The sequence below is a fragment of the Triplophysa dalaica genome, chromosome 11 (genome assembly GCF_015846415.1).
Source record: "Triplophysa dalaica isolate WHDGS20190420 chromosome 11, ASM1584641v1, whole genome shotgun sequence".
Classification (NCBI taxonomy): Eukaryota; Metazoa; Chordata; class Actinopteri; order Cypriniformes; family Nemacheilidae; genus Triplophysa; species Triplophysa dalaica.
The window spans coordinates 18252773-18274186 of NC_079552.1; the positions used below are offsets into that span (position 1 = coordinate 18252773).

General features: G+C 42.7%; 1 protein-coding gene across 6 annotated transcripts in view; it reads left to right on the forward strand.

Moving 5' to 3' along the window:
• LOC130431205 (KH domain-containing RNA-binding protein QKI) overlaps positions 1-21414 on the forward strand; it is an 85671-nt gene that overhangs the window by 28865 nt on the left and 35392 nt on the right. For all 6 annotated transcript variants that reach the window (XR_008908177.1, XM_056760082.1, XM_056760081.1 and 3 more), the window contains exon 3: positions 9334-9450. Coding sequence is in view for 5 of the 6 variants with exons in the window: in XM_056760082.1 (XP_056616060.1) it covers positions 9334-9450 (117 nt within the window). In the remaining variant the exon portion in view is untranslated. The remainder of the gene's footprint in view (positions 1-9333; positions 9451-21414) is intronic.

Below are 21414 nucleotides of genomic sequence, written 5' to 3' on the forward strand. Positions count from 1 at the left end.
TCAATTAGCTATTATTGTTATTGATTTGAAAGAGCATTTACATTTATGCATTTGGCAGACGCTTTTATCCAAAGCAACTTACATAGTATTATCCTATAAATTTATACTTAGGCATATGCAATCCCCTGGGATCAAACTCACATCCTTGCGTTGTTAACGCAATGCTCATACCACTGAGCCATAGGAAAAATAAAAAACAGACACATTCTGAACATTTGAATGTCACAATCCCAGTCAGTGTTTCCCCTGTGTTTATGAACTTTTCTGTTACTTCCTGTCAACATCATGTGTTTTGTAGTTCGCTGTAGTTTTTGGTGTTAATTAGTCTTCCCCAGGTGTGCCTGGTCATGTTCTTAAATGGGTCATATGACATGGCTTACGCGAATATTATCGCTTGTTTTAGATGTAATCCAATGTGTATACACAATTTAAGGTTAAAAAACGCTGTATTTTCCACAAACCGTGCATGTTTGTATATCCTCTTTGCCCCGCCTCTCTGAAACGCGCAGATTTTAACAAAGCTCATTGCTCTGAAAACCGGAGTGTGCTATGATTGGCCAGTTAACCAAAGCGTAGTGATTGGTCGAATACTGCAAAGCATGTGACCGAAATGTTACTCCTCCATATTGGGAACATCATGTTCCCAAGCAATTGTACTGACAGGTGATCGGTACATTCCTTAACAATTCGTGCCCGAATCTGATCCGGAAATGAAGATGATCAAGCCGATACATCAACTTTGCCAGCGCGACTTGAGCAGGATGTAAAGGATTGGTAAGGTTTTTAAAAATATATTATGTTAAATAGTTAAAAACCAAAGCTAACTGTTTTACCATTTATATACAACGTTATAAAGATTTGCAGTTAGTGATCAACCAGTGTTACACCATGTCTCGTCGCGACTCAACAAAGATAATAAACCCTATTATAAACACAACATTTGTTGCCTCTAGTTGAAACATAATTACTGATTATTAGGACTCATGTTGTCTATTTTCACATTGCACGTGTGTCTGCAATGATGGGATCATGACACTGAACCCTTCACAAAAAAGCGCCGGAATGTTGAACGAGACCCAACGGAGAACACGACAGCCACCCTGATATTTCAGCAGGCTGACACAAAATAAAAAAAACAAAAACCCAAACTTATATAGACCCCTTCGCAAGATTTAAACACTGGTCCTGAAACTGGTCCTGAAACTGGTCCAGTTTCCTTTTTTGGTAACACTTTAGTATTCTCACTATTAACTAGTTGCATATTTGCATGCCTATTATTAGCATATTGGCTGTTTATATCTACTTATACAACGCATATTCTGCATGACAAAATTTTATTTCCTTAATCCTATCCTGTACCTAGATCTAATACCTACCTTTAATAAGAAAAAAAAAGGGATTTATTTAGGCAAAAGTCGTAGTTAATGATTGATTAATAGTGAGAATTGGTCATTAAAATAAAGCGTTATTCAAGCATATGTAATAAAATCTTAAAGATATTAGTTTAACATTTTGATTCAGTTACAAATGTTCTAGACTGTTGTTTGTGTTTTGTTTGGGACGTTTTGGGAAGTGTCAAAAAACTGAAACATGAAGTTCTGGACCTGCGTTTGGTGCGATTGGTCTAAAAAAGAGCGGGCATGTGCAGTTAACACATGTCTGTGCTCTCTCACACAAACAGAAGGATCTTACTTCAAAGCTTTCTTGAATCTGCCTTCGTCCGCTGTCCTGACATCACCTGATGGGAGAAGATGAAAATGTAATTCCAGCTCTCTTCTCTATACCCTCTACAAAAGAGCACAAGACACTCGCACGCCCGTCTTCACATACTCGTGCACAAGACGTTCATCATAGCATCAAAGCAGCTTTGTAAGACGTGCAGTAGGTGTTGGCCCACACAAAAGGCTCAGGTATGAGATGGCGAGATTTGATGGGGCGGCATGGAAATGCGCATGGCAGCCGCAGAGTTGAGAGCTGCATTTATTCAGATAGAGGAGATGCTGCTGTCAATAACGCTTTCAGTGTGCAGAGCGTGTGAGAAGAAGTGCACGTACGTTGAAAAGTACTCTCAGTCGACTGCTGACGCTTCACTTGCGTTTTCAGGTTCTTTTTTTTGGGTTGCACACAAGTGATGTTTGATAAACTGAACAAGGCAGTGATCTCACTAGGTAAATGTTTTGGTTTTGTTATCATTTTGATTTATTTCCAAACCTGTTTGACTTTCTTCCTTCTGCAGAACACAAAAGAAGATATTTTGAAAAATGTTGGATACCAAACAACATTGGACCCCGTTGACTATCAATTGTATGGACTCAAAACCCTGAGACATTTCTCAAAATATCTTCTTTTGTGTTCCACGGGATTTGTAAAACATGAGGGTGAATAAATGACAGATTGAAAGTTAAATGTACTCTGAAAACCATTTAAGCCCACGGACATCATTATTAAATGTTAAAAAGTTGGGACACGTTTTAAACATTTCCAGTGTTCATACAAGCTTGTACAAGCTGAAATCACAATACGTGAAGGACACCGAAACAGATTTTTCCCATCAGGGATCTTTGCCAACAATTCGGAAACCGAGCAGCTGAATAAAGGCGAGCTTTTTTAGATCTGTCCATATGTGTTTGTGTGTTCAAGAGCTCTCACCAGGCCCGGGCGTCACATAATCCAGACGAAGAGCGGAGGTCATCCGGCCGTCTGTGATACGCTACGGAGCAGCGCGTATGTAATCCCAGCAGATGTGCGAATGCTGCAGGGACAGCGGCGTTCTATAATTTGCGCCTGCTGGTGTCGGACCAAAGCTGTTCTTCTGGAGTCTCGCACGATGATGACTTCATCTCCAAGGCCACCTTGAGAAATTTGCCTGCGCAGGGCCGGAGAAAAGCCTTTGATTAGATATACCAACCTGCATCCCATCACATAGCAACAGCGGCTGTCAACACACTTAACCTTTCTTGCTGCTCGGCTAGAGAAGAGGGTAGTCATTCCTCTCGGAGACCCTAATCAAACTAGAGATAGTTCACCCAAAAATACAGATTCAGTCATTCTTTATTCATCCTCATGTCATTAAACCTGTTTTGACTCTTGTGAAAAACAAAAGAAGATATTTTGAAAAAAGTCTTGTGTTCATACAATGGAAGTCAATGCGGGGGTCAATGTAGTTTGGTTACCAACGTTCTTCAAAATATCTCGTTTGGTGTTCTGCAGAAAAAAGTCATATAGGTTTTTAAATGACATTGAGGTTGATAAATGATTAAATAATTGAAATTTTGGGGTGAACTATTCCTTTAAGAATAAACTATGAATGATGGTAAAATGAAAGTAATGAATTCTTTAACATTCATGTGACCTTTTGATAACATTCTGGTAAACATTCTGGTATCTTGTGGCTGAGAAACATGAATGCCAACAGTTTACTTCATTATGTGTCTATTAATGTTTTCGAGAGTAAATATTTTATTGTCTAAAGTCTTAATTGACCATAACATGTGTCTTTTCTCTGCACAAATGTGCTTTTAATTATGTCATTGTCAATAGCAACTAGCCGTTCAATTCTGTAAACACAACCGCTTCATGAAAATTCATTTGTCACTACCTGAAGTTTTCATAAACGCATTCAGGCGAGAGAAATGACAGCTCTTCAGGTGATGTCACAATCGATAAACATATCTGAACTTAGAACTGATATAAAACCTGAATAAGACTTGAAACGTCTTGGTTACGTATGTAACCTCAGTTCCCTGATGGAGGGAACGAGACGTTGTGTCGAGAACGACAGATGGGGGTTCGCCCTTGAGAACCAATCAACTCTGACTACTATAGAAAAGGCCAATGAAATTTGGCGAATTAAATTTGCATGCCGGGCTCCGCCCCCGGATATCCGGTATAAAAGGAAGCCGGCGTGCATCATTCCCTTACCTCTTGTTCTGAAGAGCCTGAGTGCCTCTCACGACTGCAGCAGAATACGATACGTGTTTGTGGCATAAGGGACACAACATCTCGTTCCCTCCATCAGGGAACTGAGGTTACATACGTAACCAAGACGTTCCCTTTCTGTCGGTCTCTCGACGTTGTGTCGAGAACGACAGATGGGGTTGCCTATGGAAAACGCCACAACGCTGTATCGCGTTACAATCTCTAGCGAAGCGACGGTAACAAGCCTGGGCGTGTCAGCTCGATGCTTTCGCGAAACTGTAACCTTCCAGTATGGTGGTCGGGGGGTTCCAGAGCTTTCTTGGAGAAAGATGGGTACAGCCCTGACCGGTAACCTTTCACGGACGGGGCCTTAGCTCTCTACTGGCGAGAGGCCGTCTGGCTCGGGTTTACACCGGGTGAGCGCAACTCTTAATCAGAGAAGCGCTGCAGAGGCCACCTCCTACCCGTGGGGAGGAATATGGTGGATAAGGTATGGTCTCGTCCTTGGAGGAGAACGCATGGAACGTGCGGACTGGGTAGTTAACCGCGGGGTGGAGGTCCACCCGGGGAAGTTCATGGGTTACCAGGAGTGGGAACCATTCCCATGAGGATACATCAGACGGAACAGCCCACGGAGGGGGTGTTACAGACATCCGGTAGCACTAGGTCCGGTTAGAGCTATCTGTGATAGCTCTCATGGTATCCCGGCATAAGGGGGAAGGCTGCTCTGCCCAGCCATCCGCCAGGGTGTGCTCGTTTAGTGATGGATGGAATACCTGTTCTTAACCAGTGTTTGGGTAAGAAGGGAGGTTGGTGAGATACCTATTCTTAGCCATATGTTTGGGTAAGAAGAGAGGTAGATAGCACACTGACCCAACCTGTTAGAGGATGGAAAGTTGCTTTCGCAGGCATACGCCCCCCCGGATGCAGTCCTACATGTCGCCACGCAGGATGTAAGGCTCGACACCAGTGATGCCGAAGTCCTACACGCTTTGGACGGTAGGCGTGGCCGACTCCCCCAAGGAGGTAGCCGCCCGCGGCACAGGTGCACCGCAGGCGCCCATTCCACCCGGGGGATCTCGACGTAGCCTTTGGCTGCCCCACCAACGAGGGAAGTAAGGGAGCCGGAGCTGGTTTAACTGGAACAGTCCGTGAGTGGAGCGTTGCAAGTTTTACACAGCTCCTCATGCACCTCTGGGAAAAACATGGCACCCGGGGTGGGCGCGGTTTGCACCGCGCTCCGACCTCGGGAACCACGCATCCCCGCGTTAGCATGAACGACATCACTTCTGCTTCCTCCTGAACTCGACTGCTGGGGGTGGAGCTCGGATTCGGCAGAGTCGGATGCCAGTCTCCCTCCGATGCTGCGAGCGACATCTCATCTACGTCACACTTCGTTTCAGAGTGTTGGTGAGGATCCGGACGGTATGCCACCGCCGGTTGGGGAACGTTTAGAAGAGCGAATCAGGGTGCGATCGGCCCGTGAGCACTTGGCTGGCGGGTTTAAGTTCGCAGAGTTCGCCATATCACTAACGCTGCTACGTGGGTGGTCATCAGGGCCGTAGCCACAGATGTCACAGCCCAGGTAGCAGACGAAATGGTGGCTGGTTCCCGTAGGAAGACAGCCACCCGTGACCGCAACTTCAGAATGACAATCTTTACACAATGCACCTCACACAATGCTTTACCAGATGTGTCAACGAACGCTGCTTCAGCGTGCTGGACGCCCAGACGCCTAACGCAGCAATCGTGTCCATCCCCCTCCTCGATGAGGGTGCCGCACCCAAGAGAACAGCGGTACATGCCGCGCTGTAGATTGCTCAGTCAGTCCTGAAAAGGACTTTTTAGCAAAAATCTCTAACACCTCCGGAACCGCTGAGACGCCCAGGGGAAGGTCGCTGCAGGTTGGGACGATCCGCTGCAACACGTCGTAGATCCGGCAATGTAGAAGAAGATGAATTCATTGAATTCGTTCTGTTCGTAGTCATGAGCGAAGGCTCTGAAGAACAAAAGGTAAGTGAATGATGCACGCCGGCTTCCTTTTATACCGGATATCCGGGGGCGGAGCCCGGCATGCAAATTTCATTCGCCAAATTTCATTGGCCTTTTCTATAGTAGTCAGAGTTGATTGGTTCTCAAGGGCGAACCCCCATCTGTCGTTCTCAACACAACGTCGAGAGACCGACAGAAGGGGAACTTTAAATATGAATTATTGGCTTGTAAACGGTACCTTATGTACATCATAATAGGTATATTAATTACACAATCACGGAGTGACATTCCGCCTCTATTAGCTTCCCCGATGTGTATTTTGTTCATGTATGCATGCACGCCCCACTTTACTTTTATTTGAAGGACGGTTGCACACGCATACAAATGTTGCACACGCCCTGATGCTCTCTGCCTCCAAGTAAAATTTAATTGCTTCTTTTCATTCATTTCGGCAAGGTACTTGGACAGGGATGAAGGTGGCACAATAAAAAAATAACTTGATGACTGTGCTTTACCAGTAGTCGATTATGCATAGAGTCAGTCATGTGAAAAGAGCGTAGCGTCAGAATACCAAACACATTGATAAAGTCGGACCCCGGAGGCTTATTGATTAGAGCAGTGTAGTCTACAGTATAAAATGTGATTTTACAGAACGCAAGGCAGCGTGCACTGAGTTCCTCCACTGTAACCAACCTCACTGCGTCTGTCTTCCAACGGATTTTCCTGACAGAAAGAAAAGATGAACGTTTCTGGAAAATAAAGATGGCATTTGAGTGAGCCCGTGAGTTCACGATTTCATAAAGTACACAACCTCTTCTGCACATGGGACTGCACTTTTCTCATCAAATACAATTCTCATTCTGTGTCAGGGGGTCAGACTCTGCATCTTGGGAATAATACTTATTGACAGATGTCAAAGAAGAAACTTCTGGTTCCATAAAAAACCTTTAACATCCGAAGAACCTTTGTGTTTCACAAAGGTAAGAAATAGAAGGTTCTTTAAAGAACATTTGACTGCATGGTTCTTTGTGAAACCAAAAATGGTTATTCTACGGCGTCGCTGTGAAGCACCTTTTACCACCTTTATTTTTTAATAGTTTACAATGATGTATTTTCTGAACTTTGATTTACTTACTGAAATCCTATAACATAGGTCACACAGGCTTTGGATAGAAAGCTATTGGCTATAATAAACTTTGACCCCACTTTAGCGTTGGTCTGATATTGTCTAAGAAAGCACACACACACATTCTCTTTTACATCAGGGCCTAAGCCTTCGACCGGCAGCCTTCAGGTCAGCACTGATAAGCGATCGATCTCATGAACGATTTGATCCTCTTATCTTTTTAGTGAGGGCCTATGAGATGCAATCTGCTGCTGTTCTTTGCACATTGTCTCAGTTCCAGCTGATGAGATTCATGATAACACTTTGGCAACGTGCTAGAACAAAGTTTCTCCTATAGGGAATTACAACTCATACCATCCTGCTGAATTCTGATTCTTGATTCTCTTCGTACACTTACGCATCAATGATCATTTTTGGCACTAATACTCTTTATATAGTGAAGATTTGATAGGGTTTTTAATGTTAAAGAAACCAAGTGGTGTGGTACTATGGATTTGGGTCTGGCAGTGGCAACCAAAGACTACAACAAGAATTCAACTTTTGTCATATTTCAAAGAACCAAGAAAGTGCTGGAGGTGGCACTTACTGTAATTAAAATGGCATATCAAAGAGAAATAAAGAGGATAATACACTATTGCATGATTTTGTGACAATGACTACAACTACAACAATGACTGAAACTACGGTGTTATGTGGACCGGGACACAGTTCTCAGTTGCCCCCCCCAACAATGGTCTTTTTGTGTGGTGTCGAACAAGTTCATAGTTAAAAAAAAGACTTGAGTCAACTCAAAATAATAAGCCAACCTGTCACAAGCACGTTTTAGAGTTAACTCAACAAACAGAGACTAAAAATCACCCAACTTAAAAAATTATGTCATTACTTGTCACAACATAGTCAGGTTCACTTATTTTTTGTTGGCTGAACATAAATAGAGAATATAGATTGGTTATTTAAAAATTTACAAATGTATTTGTCTTTTACTACGATTCTACTTGTTTTCTGCCTTAAACAGACCAAAACTTTGATCAAAGAACTGTTTGAACGGTTTATGTTGAGTGAATTTATACCAACTGTGGCGTTGTGTCATGCCCTTACAACTCTGCATTGAACACACAAACCTCAACCATGGTACAATCAAAAACCATCATTCATTAAAATACTCTAAACACAACAGATAACTAACAGCAAGAGCAAGAACTAAAACACTAATTGCATTTACATTTACATTTAGTCATTTGGCAGACGCTTTTATCCAAAGCAACTTACAGTGCACTTATTACAGGAACAATCCCCCTGGAGCAACATGGAGTAAAGTGTCTTGCTCAAGGACACACTGGTGGTGGATGCTGGGATCGAACCAGCAACCTTTGATTTACCAGTTCAGTGGTTTAACCCACTAGACCACCATCTCCATATAATTGAATATGCTGCAATGCATTTTGGGAACTTTGAAACTCTTGCAATATTGTTATTTCAGAATACACTGTTTTATAAGTTGGGCAAAGCATTATGAGGCATTTTTGGCCATAAACTTGAGAATCTAAGTGAAATCAACAGAAATAATCTTCGTTAAAAACATGTTTAGGCTAATTTAGTTTAGTTTATGCAAATCAATCATTTGACTCCTTTAACACTTTTTCTATAATCAAGTTCCTTATTTGGGGGCACGGTGGCTTAGTGGTTAGCACGTTTGCCTCACACCTCCAGGGTTGGGGGTTCGATTCCCGCTTCCGCCTTGTGTGTGTAGAGTTTGCATGTTCTCCCCGTGCCTCGGGGGTTTCCTCCGGGTACTCCGGTTTCCTCCCCTGGTCCAAAGACATGCATGGTAGGTTGATTGGCATCTCTGGAAAAAATTGTCCGTAGGGTGTGAGTGCGTGAGTGAATGAGTGAGTGTGTGTGCCCTGCGATGGGTTGGCACTCCATCCAGGGTGTATCCTGCGTTGATCCCCGATGACTCCTGAGATAGGCGCAGGCTCCCCGTGACCCGAGGTAGTTCGGATAAGCGGTAGAAAATGGAATGGAATGGAAAGTTCCTTATTTATCATTGTAGGGAGAACATTTTGCAAGTTGGATTTTTTATAGTGCTGGAGATGTTGGAGATGATTTGTTTTAATGTACTAAACTCACAAGTTCACAAAGATGTTTTATTTTTATATTACAAAATGTAAATTTTATAGCTTTGTTGTTGTAAACATCGACTTGTTGGATGGCAGTGTATAAATCTGTCTATAATCAGCCCATCCGGACTAACGCAGATGCAGTGAGACTAAGTGCTGTGTGTTTGTGTGTTGCAGTTTAATTTTGTGGGCCGGATCTTGGGCCCGCGAGGGCTCACGGCCAAACAGCTGGAGGCAGAGACAGGATGTAAGATCATGGTGAGAGGAAAAGGCTCCATGAGGGACAAGAAGAAGGTAAGATCTGCCATACACACATGCATTTATTTACATAGTTAGTGAAACAAGCACACACTAATAAGACATGAAATACATCATGTGCCAATTTTTTTTTTTTTTTTGCATTATTTTATGTGATAGTGTGATTATTTAGATGTTTATCATCCTTGTTTTGTTATGCAATTGTATACTTTAAAGTGTTTGTGAAATGTAATTTCACATAATTTAAACATATTTGTTCATCAGATATTTGTGAAAAAAATTAGGAATATCCATGTGAGATTTTGGCTCTAATAGGATGGTTGACCAGCCAACTGGCCATAAAATTGTACTTGTATTTATCACTTGGACTGACGTATGCACAATCGGAAGTGTAAAACATCACATTTAGCCTGCACAGATGGAAGATACTGATTGGCCGATTTTTCCATTCTCTACTCATCCATATGCATAAACATATTGCTCATCCCACAATTTAAATTCGCTCAGTAAGTTTGTGCGAGAGTGGACTAGCCCTGTCCGGTCATCACTGTCCACCAGCTCATCTGAGATAGTTTGCAGGGAATGACAAGCCCCCCTCTTGCTGCGAGCTGTGGGCAAGTTCTCAAACATTGTGCTTGGCCTCAGATAAGCGGGGGCTGGATCCCGCGGCCCTGCCAGGGCTCCTTTCCCAGTCTGAGCCCATCCACGTACCGCATGCTGGCCCAACGACGCCGGGGCGGTGGGGGTCAGGGAGGGTCTGGATGAACGGGGTCACGTTTACTGTCCATCATTAACACTTGAGTAAACACACATGTTCACGTGAACACAAATACGCAGTTTATTTTCATGAAGATCATTGGCATGTTTTGGGAGCGGCGCACAGTGTGATCGCGCTTTTAAGCAGATGTCCCTCATATTCAAAACACCCACTCGCGCACACACGTGTATCTGATCTGGAAGCGCGTTCGTGTTTCCATTAGCTGGGCAGGACCTTTATTTGGACAAGTGTTGGAAGAGGATAGTTATCTGAGCCCATCCCGAGGAACCATCAGAAGAATCTGGCAGGAAAATAAAACAAGTGCTCTGTGAAAAGGTCTGTTGTCATCTCGGATGCTCTGCGCACATCTGGATCGGCTCTCCATCCTGTCGTAGCGCAGCTGGTCGGCTGCGTATCGGATCTCTACTGTGCGCGCGTGCGTGCGTGGGGATGGCCCCTTTTTGAAAGTGCGGGTCCGTCCGACATTGAAGGGGTCAATTGAAGCTCTTAGGCAAAAATTAACATGTGTGTTTAATGGTTCTGCTGTCTTTGCCCTTCGAGTCTCCAGCTGCTTTGATAGATAAAGAAAAATCTCATTGTCCGCCAGTGTCCTCTGGTTCTCACGATCTCCACACCTCAGATCTTACAATATGTCAATCGCATTTACTTATCTCTTGAAATCTAAATGAGGACACAACTTCAGTCATTGTTATGAACAGGTGAATCACCCACAGGCCTATCAAAACTGGAATGTTTCTATTCAAATTTTCTGCCCTGATTTTGAGAGAAATTATGTTAGATGGAAGCATGTTCATATGAAAGATAGGGATGTGGAGATTGACAGGCGTTCTGATTCTTTGCATCTGCCATGGAGTCTTATTGTTTTATTCCATCTGCATGCAATTGATTCGATTATTCTTGGACAACCTTCCTTGTCCTTCGTGTTATGTTTCGTGGATCACAGACACGTGAACACAGCTTAAGTGAAACAAATGGCATGTGGGAGTAAAACTCATAGATAATATATTGGCATTGGCCATTCTGAGGGCAAAAATATTTGCATGATTAACATATTTATTTATTAGTATGATCTGTTAAACATTTTCTCAACTGGTGCCGTAGATAATAAATCGGGTTGTTATTTTTTGTTTTAGATTTTTATTAAAGAAGAAACCCAAGACAAATTTAGGGACCATTGTATCATAGACTTAATGATGAACTCTTTTGACTTTGGCAAGACAGCATCAACAACCAACAATCTGTAGCTCATTGATAACATCATTTTGAAAATAGACAAAAGAAATTGTCTTTGAAACCACCAACAACTACTTAGCAGCAAACAGACAAATATTTTACATTACATTTAATTATATTTGAGGCCGTTTTTACTAAGCGACTTCAGAGATGAATCAGAGATCATTTAACGTTGTGTCAATGAGCCAACATTAAGATGTGTCATTAAAGCAATTTAACTTTGTTTTTAAATGTAATTAGATGTCATCCTTTCCTTAAAATATACAGTACGGTTTGACAAATTATTTTTTTGTGCTTTATATTGAATGGGTCATTGATGTTAAAGGATTTTCGACAGGACGATTTTATAACACAAAAAATTATATCTATGGCAGTTATTCAAACATTAAGAACGTGGTGTACACATAAAATGCAGATGAAAAATTTTAAGTAAGTGTTTTTTCATCTAGATGAATTGTCTGAAGTCTTATTAAAAAATTACATGTGGTGCAACCGGGATTTAACTTAAAATTATAAAATTTAATAAAATTACATTTAATAATTATTAGTCACTGACACAAATACACTACAGCTTTTTGACCAAGCAGCATTCAGTACCAGAACTATTTATTTCATTAAACGTATAAGCATCATACTTATTGCAAGTGCTTTATTTTATTGTTCCTTTAACTTTTATTCAGATCATATACTCACTCACAGTTACTAAAGCAGCTTTCAACAGATTCATATCACAAGATAGCACAAGCGTTTTCAGGTGTTATAACACAATGTCAGATCGGAGCTGGCCATTTTGTTGGACTTCGTTAGTCTATCTGCGTCTCACCTTTGCCTAAAGCACAGCTTTGATGTGAAGACGATAGGAAAGTGACAACAGGGATGTTAAAAGCTTTACCATGACCCAGGGCAAAAGAGTTGCAAGATGTGGACGGATCTTCCCAACACTGATGTTTCCTCTTCAATATTTCTTCTTCAGCTCTCACCTGAAGAAGTGTTTTAGGGTTTTACTGTGCAACATTGATGACCAAAAAAGTGATTGACAGCCATATCTGGACACACATACACACTCGCAGTTTCCAAATGGGAGCTTCTGGTTACAGGGAGTTTCTAATTTGTTAGTCAAATATTCATGATTTTGACCTAATGTATGCAATCCTGTTTTCACCTGGTGTAAACATCCAGTGTTACATTTTCTGATTCATTCACTCAAATCATATTCAGATAGAGACAGAAATGCTTGTGTCCACATCGCATTTGTCCCAGAGCTAATCAGCTAATCCTGATGCATCCTGGACAACAGTGAATGCTCGCCCACTCACCTGTCATTCAAACATTGCATTAAAACAAGAATTTCAACTTGTTTAATCCGGTTTTGTGCAGATTTAAAGGAAATTAAGACATCTGCTTGACTAAAATAACAACATGCATTCAGCCCGAAACGTCACACTAGTGCAGAGATTAAAATTTAAGTAGGCATATATTTGCTTGCTATAAATTGGTGAAGATTTTGCACGGTGGCCATGTGTCATTTATAATTTTTAAAGGAGAAGTTTAAGCGAATGCAGTAAAATATAAATTCTTAACAGCTTAACCCAAGTTTTTTTTCTTGAAACTTTTAAGATCTAGTGTATGAAATTTAATGATATCTAGTGGGGAGATTGTGAATTGCAGCCAACAGCTCACTCCGCCACCTCCCTTTCGTAGCAAGATGTTCTAAAGTTTTTGCTTCTTTTCAGAAGGAGATTTCATATTAATGAAACGCACTCTGTAGAGCAGTTTGTCCATTTAGTGCTACTGTAGAAGTAGCATGGCGAATTCCATGCAACGGGACTTGGGGTGTATATTGACAGAAATAGATCAAGGTAATAAAAACATACAGCTTCATTATATAAGGTCTTTATATACACTACCTCCATGTAGACATGGTTATGAATATTATATTGCATTTCGATCAATTGATCCTCCAAATAAATACACCTTGAACAATTAAAGCTGCGATTTTTAACTTTTGCCTCTCTATCGCCATCTCTGTTTGAGGGGAAATAATCTTAAACCTGCGTTATCATACATGACAGTACCAATTATATATTATAAGCTTATCGTTATGAATCGTGGTAAAGTCTTTGAACACATATTTTCTATGTTCTTGCTCAGTAAGTGATTTATATTTTTAGCTCAAAATTTTTTGCAGATACCCTCTTAAAGGTGTATTCACAAGAACGTTTCTTCCTTTTTATTTCTATTATTAAAGTAGCCTAATTTGATTTAAAAAACCCTATCTCATGAGATTCGTGACCACTATATAAACAGAAAATCAGCCCACGGCTCGTCGTCAGACTCCCGCTGATACACAGAGTAAATGTGCCGAGTGTTGTATTGCTGATGTAGGTGCCTTCATCTTTGTTCCGACTGGCTCTGTCAGAGAGACTCAGCTGTGGATTGAGACCCGCTGGCAATTACTGTTATTAGAACTGTCACAATCACTTCAGCTTCATCTGCTTTCAGCGTCACTAAACAGACCTGCGTGTGTAGGTGTGCGCACGCTAAAGTGACAGCATTTCATTTCTGGGTCCTCTTGTCACATTTCACACACTTATTAAAGCAGGAGCATGGTATTAGTTTAAGCACATTGTCACTTTGCTTATATCACATGAGCCAAGAGCTCGTTGTTCGGTGCTTTGAGTTAGCAGTAGATTTTAAAAGCTTGTTTCAAAGACGCCTCATCATGAGCTGTCACATTTTTCTTCTTTTGAGATTTAATTATGTGCTGTACCATATGAAGAGACCCTTTACATACACTGTATTCAAGGTCAAAGGTCAGTCACAATACACCAGCTTGAAACAGACGGTTTAATTTAAGTAGTAAAAGAGGGAGTGTGAAATTGTCACGTAAAACAAAATTATAACTGTTCCCTATCAATACTTTATGCGTACTGCGTAGCAGGAAAAAACTTTATGGGGAAAACTTTCTCCGATGACTGAAGTTTTACAATAACGCAGTGAATACTGCACGGCAGAAACTTACTGGACAAAGGAGCCACAGAACCAGTTCCTCCAGATCAAACCGAGTCGGGCTTCTACAGCTGCTACTTCCTCGTACCCATAAAGGATAGTGGTCTCTGCCCCAACATCTGAACCGCGCCCTTATGAAACGGCGCTTCAGAATGATTACACTGAAACAGATCCTCTCGCATGTATGCCCAGGGGACTGGTTCTTCTCCCTGGATCTGAAAGACGCGTATTTCCACATCCAGATAGCTCCCCATCACAGACGATTCTTGAGATTCGCTTAAGAAAGGGTTGCATATCAATACATGGTCTATAGCTCCTCGCACTTTCACAAAGTGCATGGACGCGGCTCTATCCCCTCTCAGGCAGACGGGAGTCCTCATTCTGAACTACCTCGATGACTGGCTTGTTTTAGCACAGCTAGGTCCCACAGGTCCCTCCTTCTCAGCCATCTAGAATGCCTGGGGCTCAGGATCAACCTTGCCAAGAGCACTCTGTCCCCCAGCCAACAATTTTTTTCCTGGGTCGGTCTTCGATTCGAGTCTCATGGCCTCCGCATCTCAAGTATTTGGGAATTCTTCGGATGTGTCCGTTGCAGTACTGGCTGAAACCAAGAGTTCCACCACACGAGACGCCAAGCGTCTGAGTTGATCAAGTCTGTGTAACCGCTCTAGCCCCATGGAAGGATCTTCCCTGGTTGAAGCAGGGTGTGCCACTGGGCACCACATGCAGACGAAAGTTGATCACGACAGACGCCTCCAACACGGGTTGGGGGGCTCTGTGGGATGGCGCACCGGCCTTCGGCCACTGGTCGATTCAAGAAAAGGGACTGCACATCAACAACCTGGAAATGCAGGCATTTTGGCTGGACCTTTGCTACTTCCTGCCGGTTTTAGGGGACCGCCACGTCTTAGTCCGATCGGACAGCATGACAGTGGTGTCCTACATAAATCACCAGGGAGGCCTCTCCTCAAGGTGCCTTTTTTCCCTGGTACGTTGCCTCTTGGAATGGGCCAGTGCATCTGCACTAACTGAGGGCAACTCACATGCCGGGCAGACTGAACCAGGGTGCAGATATGCTATATCGGAGCAGCTTCCCTTCAGAGGAATGGACACTCCACCCCAGGTTGGTTCAGAAAATCTGGGAAATCTTGGGCAAGGCAGAAGTCAACCTTTTTGCCTCAGAAGACAACACTCATTGCCCAACCTATTTTTCGAAAAACAGGGACGCCTTGGCCCAGAACTGGCCCAATCGGCTCCTCTATGCCGTCCCCCTGATCGCTCTTATACCACAGATGATCAGGAGAATCATAGAACAGGCACACGGTGCTGATCGTAGCCCCACTCTGAAAGAACCAGCCTTCGGTTGCGGATCTGTCTCAGCTGCTCGTAGCAGCCCTGTGGCCTATTAACCTTTTGGCGGGCGCCATCGCCATAGGTCCGTGCAGCTTTGCTGCCATTGCTGCAAAATTTTACTTTGCACGCACCAATGGCCGTAAAGGAGTTTTCCCATAGTGCCCAGTACTCGTTCCCGTATCTCAGGAAACCGAGCTTACGTTAGTAACTGAGAAAGTTTTTGTTAAAAATTCACATTAACACAACATTAAGTGGGTTTAAGGAAGTAAATCGGGTAAAATTCTTAACAAAATGTGACTTTATTGATGTTTATCCACACATCACAGAGAGATGTTGCTCTGGTCACGTTAACCATTCTTAAAATCATTTTTCGGGGGGCGAAGCCAACTTCCTCTGGGACTAGGCTATACTATGGAGGTCCCTGGTGGCCCCTTTTCACATAACCCTGGACATTTCCAGCATGCATTTCGTTAGTTTTTCTTTAATGTACAGTGTGCATAACATTAAGACATACTACATTCGTACAGTAGTGTTATAACAATTGTTTTAACAATTGCTCTCTGTCTGCTGCATCATTAAAAGACGTGAAAGATATTTTTTCCAAAATCCTTTGAAATGCGGTTAAGGAAAATGTTTAAAATATTTGTATTATGTATTATTTGTATTATATAGTCGTTTTAGTGATGAGCAGGTTTTGTAAGCACAAGAAAATAAAATTTTGGATCTACATTCTTGCACAAATTTAAGCATTTATCCAGCATTGCAATGTAGGCATGGGCTGGTATGAGATTTTGACGATATGATAACTTTTAGAAAACGTATCATGGTTTCCCGGTATTGCAATAGCAACACTAAAATGTATTATTTTCAAATGTCTGCATATACAAACAACAACATTTCAACTGGACACAAATACATTTGTTTTTTTACATTCATAGAACATAAACTGTATGTCAGGTAAAAATAGCGCCTTTATCAAATTACATGACTTAATTATTTATTTTTAAAAACACCTTAGACACGGTATCACATAATTGTTTGTGCTTTTGAAACCTTGACTCTTTCAAACCTTGAAACAGGGATTCAGCCCATGCCTATTGCAAAGTTGAAGTCCAGAGTTCACCAGCAAAGGATGTGAAGCTTTCTTCTTTTCTTCTTTAAGACCCTCTAACAAGAAGCTTTGATGCGGCTGCACTTTTACACAAGCACCAAATCATCTGGATTTAAGGGCAAAGCCCTCTGTCATTCTCCTGAATCTATCCCCCGATAAGAGAGAGAGACTTGTGGTCATTGCCATTCTTTCTGAGGGTAGTTTGTCTGAGATTGCATGTGACTTGAAATGTGGACACCGTGCCAGCAAGATAGAAATAATAAAATGAACAAATGCACCTTTCCCACAATTGTTGTCCTTGTAGATGGATCACTAGCATCAGGTTTTTACAGCAGTCCCATTCATCTTCCATTGGCTGGACAGCAGTTAGCCACACCCCCCCCCCCGACCGGTTTTTGAGCATGCTGGAAGTTTTATATGAGCCACATGTGTTTACAGGGTCTAGATTTTGCTGGACTAAGATGAGATGTGAATATCAAGTAAATTACACACTTCAAAAGAAGTAAACATAAATCAATAAAGACAACGATGAAAGCACAGCATGAAACTCCTGACCTACATTTTGCAATTAATTAAGTTCTTGCATCTTGAGAATTAATGACTTGGTTGTACTGTGCAGAATAACTAAAAATAAACTGAAATAAAAGAATGGTCATTTTAATGGAGGTCTTGGTTTCATATTTAAATGCATATTAAAGACGGGGTGTCCGATTTCCGAATTATGCTTGTTTAGACCAATTGGGCGAGTACCAAAATACCTTGTAGCCAATCAGCAGTAACATCAACAACGGCTATGAGAACATCTACAACATCTTTATCCGCATGAAGGCTTACAGGGATAGTTCACTTATAAATGAAAATTCTGTCATTTACAGTATCATTTATTCACCCTCATGTCATACAAAACTTGTTTATGGCACTTTATTTAGTACAACACAAAAGAAGATTGTAGCGAGGAAGGCGTGGCGAGAGCCGTCAGACAAAGGGGCGGGCCCGGTGGCGTGAGTGATAATGGCTATCAGCTGTGCGCACACTGGCTCCGCATTTCTGACGGTGGAGATCGGAAGCATAAAAGAACGAGCTGACAGAAGGTACGAGGAGAGAGGACCGGGCCCGAACATGTTTGTATTTGTATTTGTATTTGTGTTATGTTCGCCGGCGGTCGGCCGTGAGGGGCCGCCGGCTATTATTACTTTAATAAATGTTTGTTTAAATGTTTGCCGGTTCCCGCCTCCTTCCTTCCATGTCTTGAGACGTATTACATTGGTGCCGAAACCCGGGAGAGACATGCTGTCGGAGAGCTCTCGCTGCTGAGGGGCATCGCGGTGCTGAGGAATTCGGGCAGCGAGGACGAGGGAAGTCCGCAAGCGGCTGCCCGAGGCGGTGGTGCTGGAACAAGTATCCGGATGGGTCGGACGGCTCGCTGACGTGCTCCTGGGTCAAGGTGGGGTGGCTGCCATCCAGGAGGGAACGAATGAGTCGTTGCCTTTGGCCAGAGCCTGCTGCCGTCCGCCGTGAACAGGAGCAGCAGGAAACGGGAGACTCATTGCTGGCTGCCCTCAGCTGGAGGAGCCATCGCCGGCCGCCAGAGGGCGGAGGATCGAGGCGTCCACGGAGCGTCCAGTACCACCGCATGGCACTGCGAGGAAGAGCCTTTCGGCTGCCTGAGGACCGAGCGGCAGCATGTCGGGGAACCGGACCAGATTGTTTTTTATTTTCCTCTCTCCCCTCTCTCGTCTCGTCGGTGCATACCCCCAGGGGCGGCGGACGCCGAGACTGGCTCCCCGGGGGGGGGGTAAGCACAGTCTCGGTGGTACCCCCCGGCCTGTGAAGGGTGATGGGGATATGTAGCAAGGAAGGCGTGGCGAGAGCCGTCAGACAAAGGAGCGGGGCCGGTGGCGTGAGTGATAATGGCTATCAGCTGTGCGCACACCGGCTCCGCATTTCTGACGGTGGAGATCGGAAGCATAAAAGAACGAGCTGACAGAAGGTACGAGGAGAGAGGACCGGGCCCGAACATGTTTGTATTTGTATTTGTGTTATGTTCGCCGGCGGTCGGCCATGAGGGGCCGCCGGCTATTATTACTTTAATAAATGTTTGTTTAAATGTTTGCCGGTTCCCGCCTCCTTCCTTCCATGTCTTGAGATGTCTTGTATTACAAAGATATTTTGAGAAATGCCTCAGTAGTTTTACGTTCATAGTCACTCCTCTATTCATTAAGCTACATTGGCTCGCTATAGTCGCTCGCATCAAATTCAAGACTCTGGCCTACAAGACCACCAGTGGCACCAGAAGAAAATAAGTCACACTAGTCTGGAATAAAATGAGGGTGAATAAATTATGAAAGATTAATTTTTTCTGTGAACTATCTCTTTAACCAGAATATGAACCCGAATCGGAGTACAAATGCAATTTCAGTGTTTACAAACCTACGTCTCATTACACTCATGCACCTCTGTCAATTTGTCCTCTCCTGGCCAAACGGTGATATTTGTTCCCCCAGCTTTTCACAGAGGGGTCGGTGCTCCTTCAGGGCTCTGTAATTGCTTCAATAAGGATTACAAAAGAGCAGGACAATAGATTTATGGACATTGATTATGCTTCTGCTCAGTAACTGCATGAGCGGCTGAGAGACAGTCTCCTATAGGGGAGAAGGGTGTAAACAAAAAGCCTGGTGGAGTGCCCCGCAGTCAGACATATTTTCTATGTCGAATGATGAGGGAGCATCACCTTGACTACCAGTCTGTCACCGGCTGCCCTGCAGGGCCAGAGGAGGAACGGCGGCGGCCCGATTCGAGACAACCTGACTGGTCGGCGGGAAAACAAGTGTCTGTATCTTACTTTCAGATAGACTGGCATGCACACATACACACCGCCAGTCCCTCCTGGCTGTTTCTGCCCAGCTTTCTCTGAGAGTTATTGACAGAGTGGCCGTGGGTGGGTTGCTGGGCTGCGACATTCAGTCTCAGATCAATTTTTAGCATTTGTGACAAAGAAGGAAAACCGAGTAAATCAGCCAAGCAAAACCAGAGGGGCAAACAAAGAGAAAAGGGAAGTGACCTCATAACACTATCCTGAATAGTAAATCATATTGAGTGTGTTTGGCGATGCCGGCGCTGACGCAAACCCAGTTTCTTCCCTTCTCCGTTGCGCACCGAAGAGCCAACAATGGATCCCTAATGAAAATCAGCAGGCAGAACGAGGCAACACAGACGCCGACGCTGATTGCCATCAATTTCCCATTTGCAGGCGCAGGGAGCAAAAAACAGCACTGTTTGCATATCTGATTATTGCATAAATCAGATCTTGATTTTTCGTTTGGATATCTCACGGAAAAAACAAGCCAAATGCAGACACAAACAGTGTTGGAGCGTATCTAGCCCCTTCAACTTTATGTGCTTTGGGTCTCTAACAATAAGGCTGTTTGTCATCGACTATTCTTGATGCTATAATTCCACATTTAGATGGGTTTATTTTTCGAGTCTTTGTACTGTCGTGCAGTTTAGACTTCAGTGTTAAAGGTGTTGTTTGAAATTTCAGCTCCACTAGTGGCAGCAAATAGAACTGCAAAACCCAGTCTTTGGTTGTTTTGTAAGCCGGTGCCATTGCCTGTTTTGAGTCGGTACAAGCTGTTTTTGAGATCTTTTTTATACAGCAGCATCTCACTGGATGACATGTACGTGGCATTTTGATTTCTGCTTTGCTAGCAAGCACCAGATCAAAGAAGCTGCCTCTCGCTTTTTATCTTGCATATCCACTGCGGTTGTAGTCTGTTTTTTATTAGTTTTGCAGTAACTTTGGTCCTATCAAAGTATAAAAACCGTAGCACAAGAGTAGGAGTTGAAACAAGACACAATTTTTCTTCTTGAACTTCAACATGTACAAAGGCTGGGTTTGGAATTGAATACAGCCATACTTTTTCTGCAGTGTGTGTTGTTTACTGTGTGCTTAAGGTGTCAGAAGTACACTAACAGATTTTTACTACATATTTATGATGGACAAATAATTCATGATAATGATGATATTAAAAGTATTTTTTGGAAATAAATGAATAATTTTATCAGTCAAATTCTTTTTTTTTCATACATTTTTTCGCATTTGCAAATTGTATTAAATGCTTGTTTTGGCGAAGCATTAACGTACATATAGCCTGTCATCACTTAAGTAAAAGTACAGAGACTGGACAAATGGTGCAAAAGTGACTGAACTTGACCTTCCACATTCAGTTTGACAAATGAACTATAATTAAGCCTTGTTTAACTTCTTTGCACTTTATTTAAATTGAACAACATTACGCCATTTCTATACAAAATTGAAGAAAATGTATTACCAATTTGTTAAATGGATTGAACATTTAGCATTGGTACCTGCTGTTTAAAAGGAGGAGGAAGTATACTGTGCATTGTTTATCAAGTAGTACACTTGTGTTCTATTCTGAATGTATAGTAGCCAGGGACACGTGGGATAACCACTGGGGCAAGTTTTCACACTTTTCATGCTAGAGAGTACTACTCA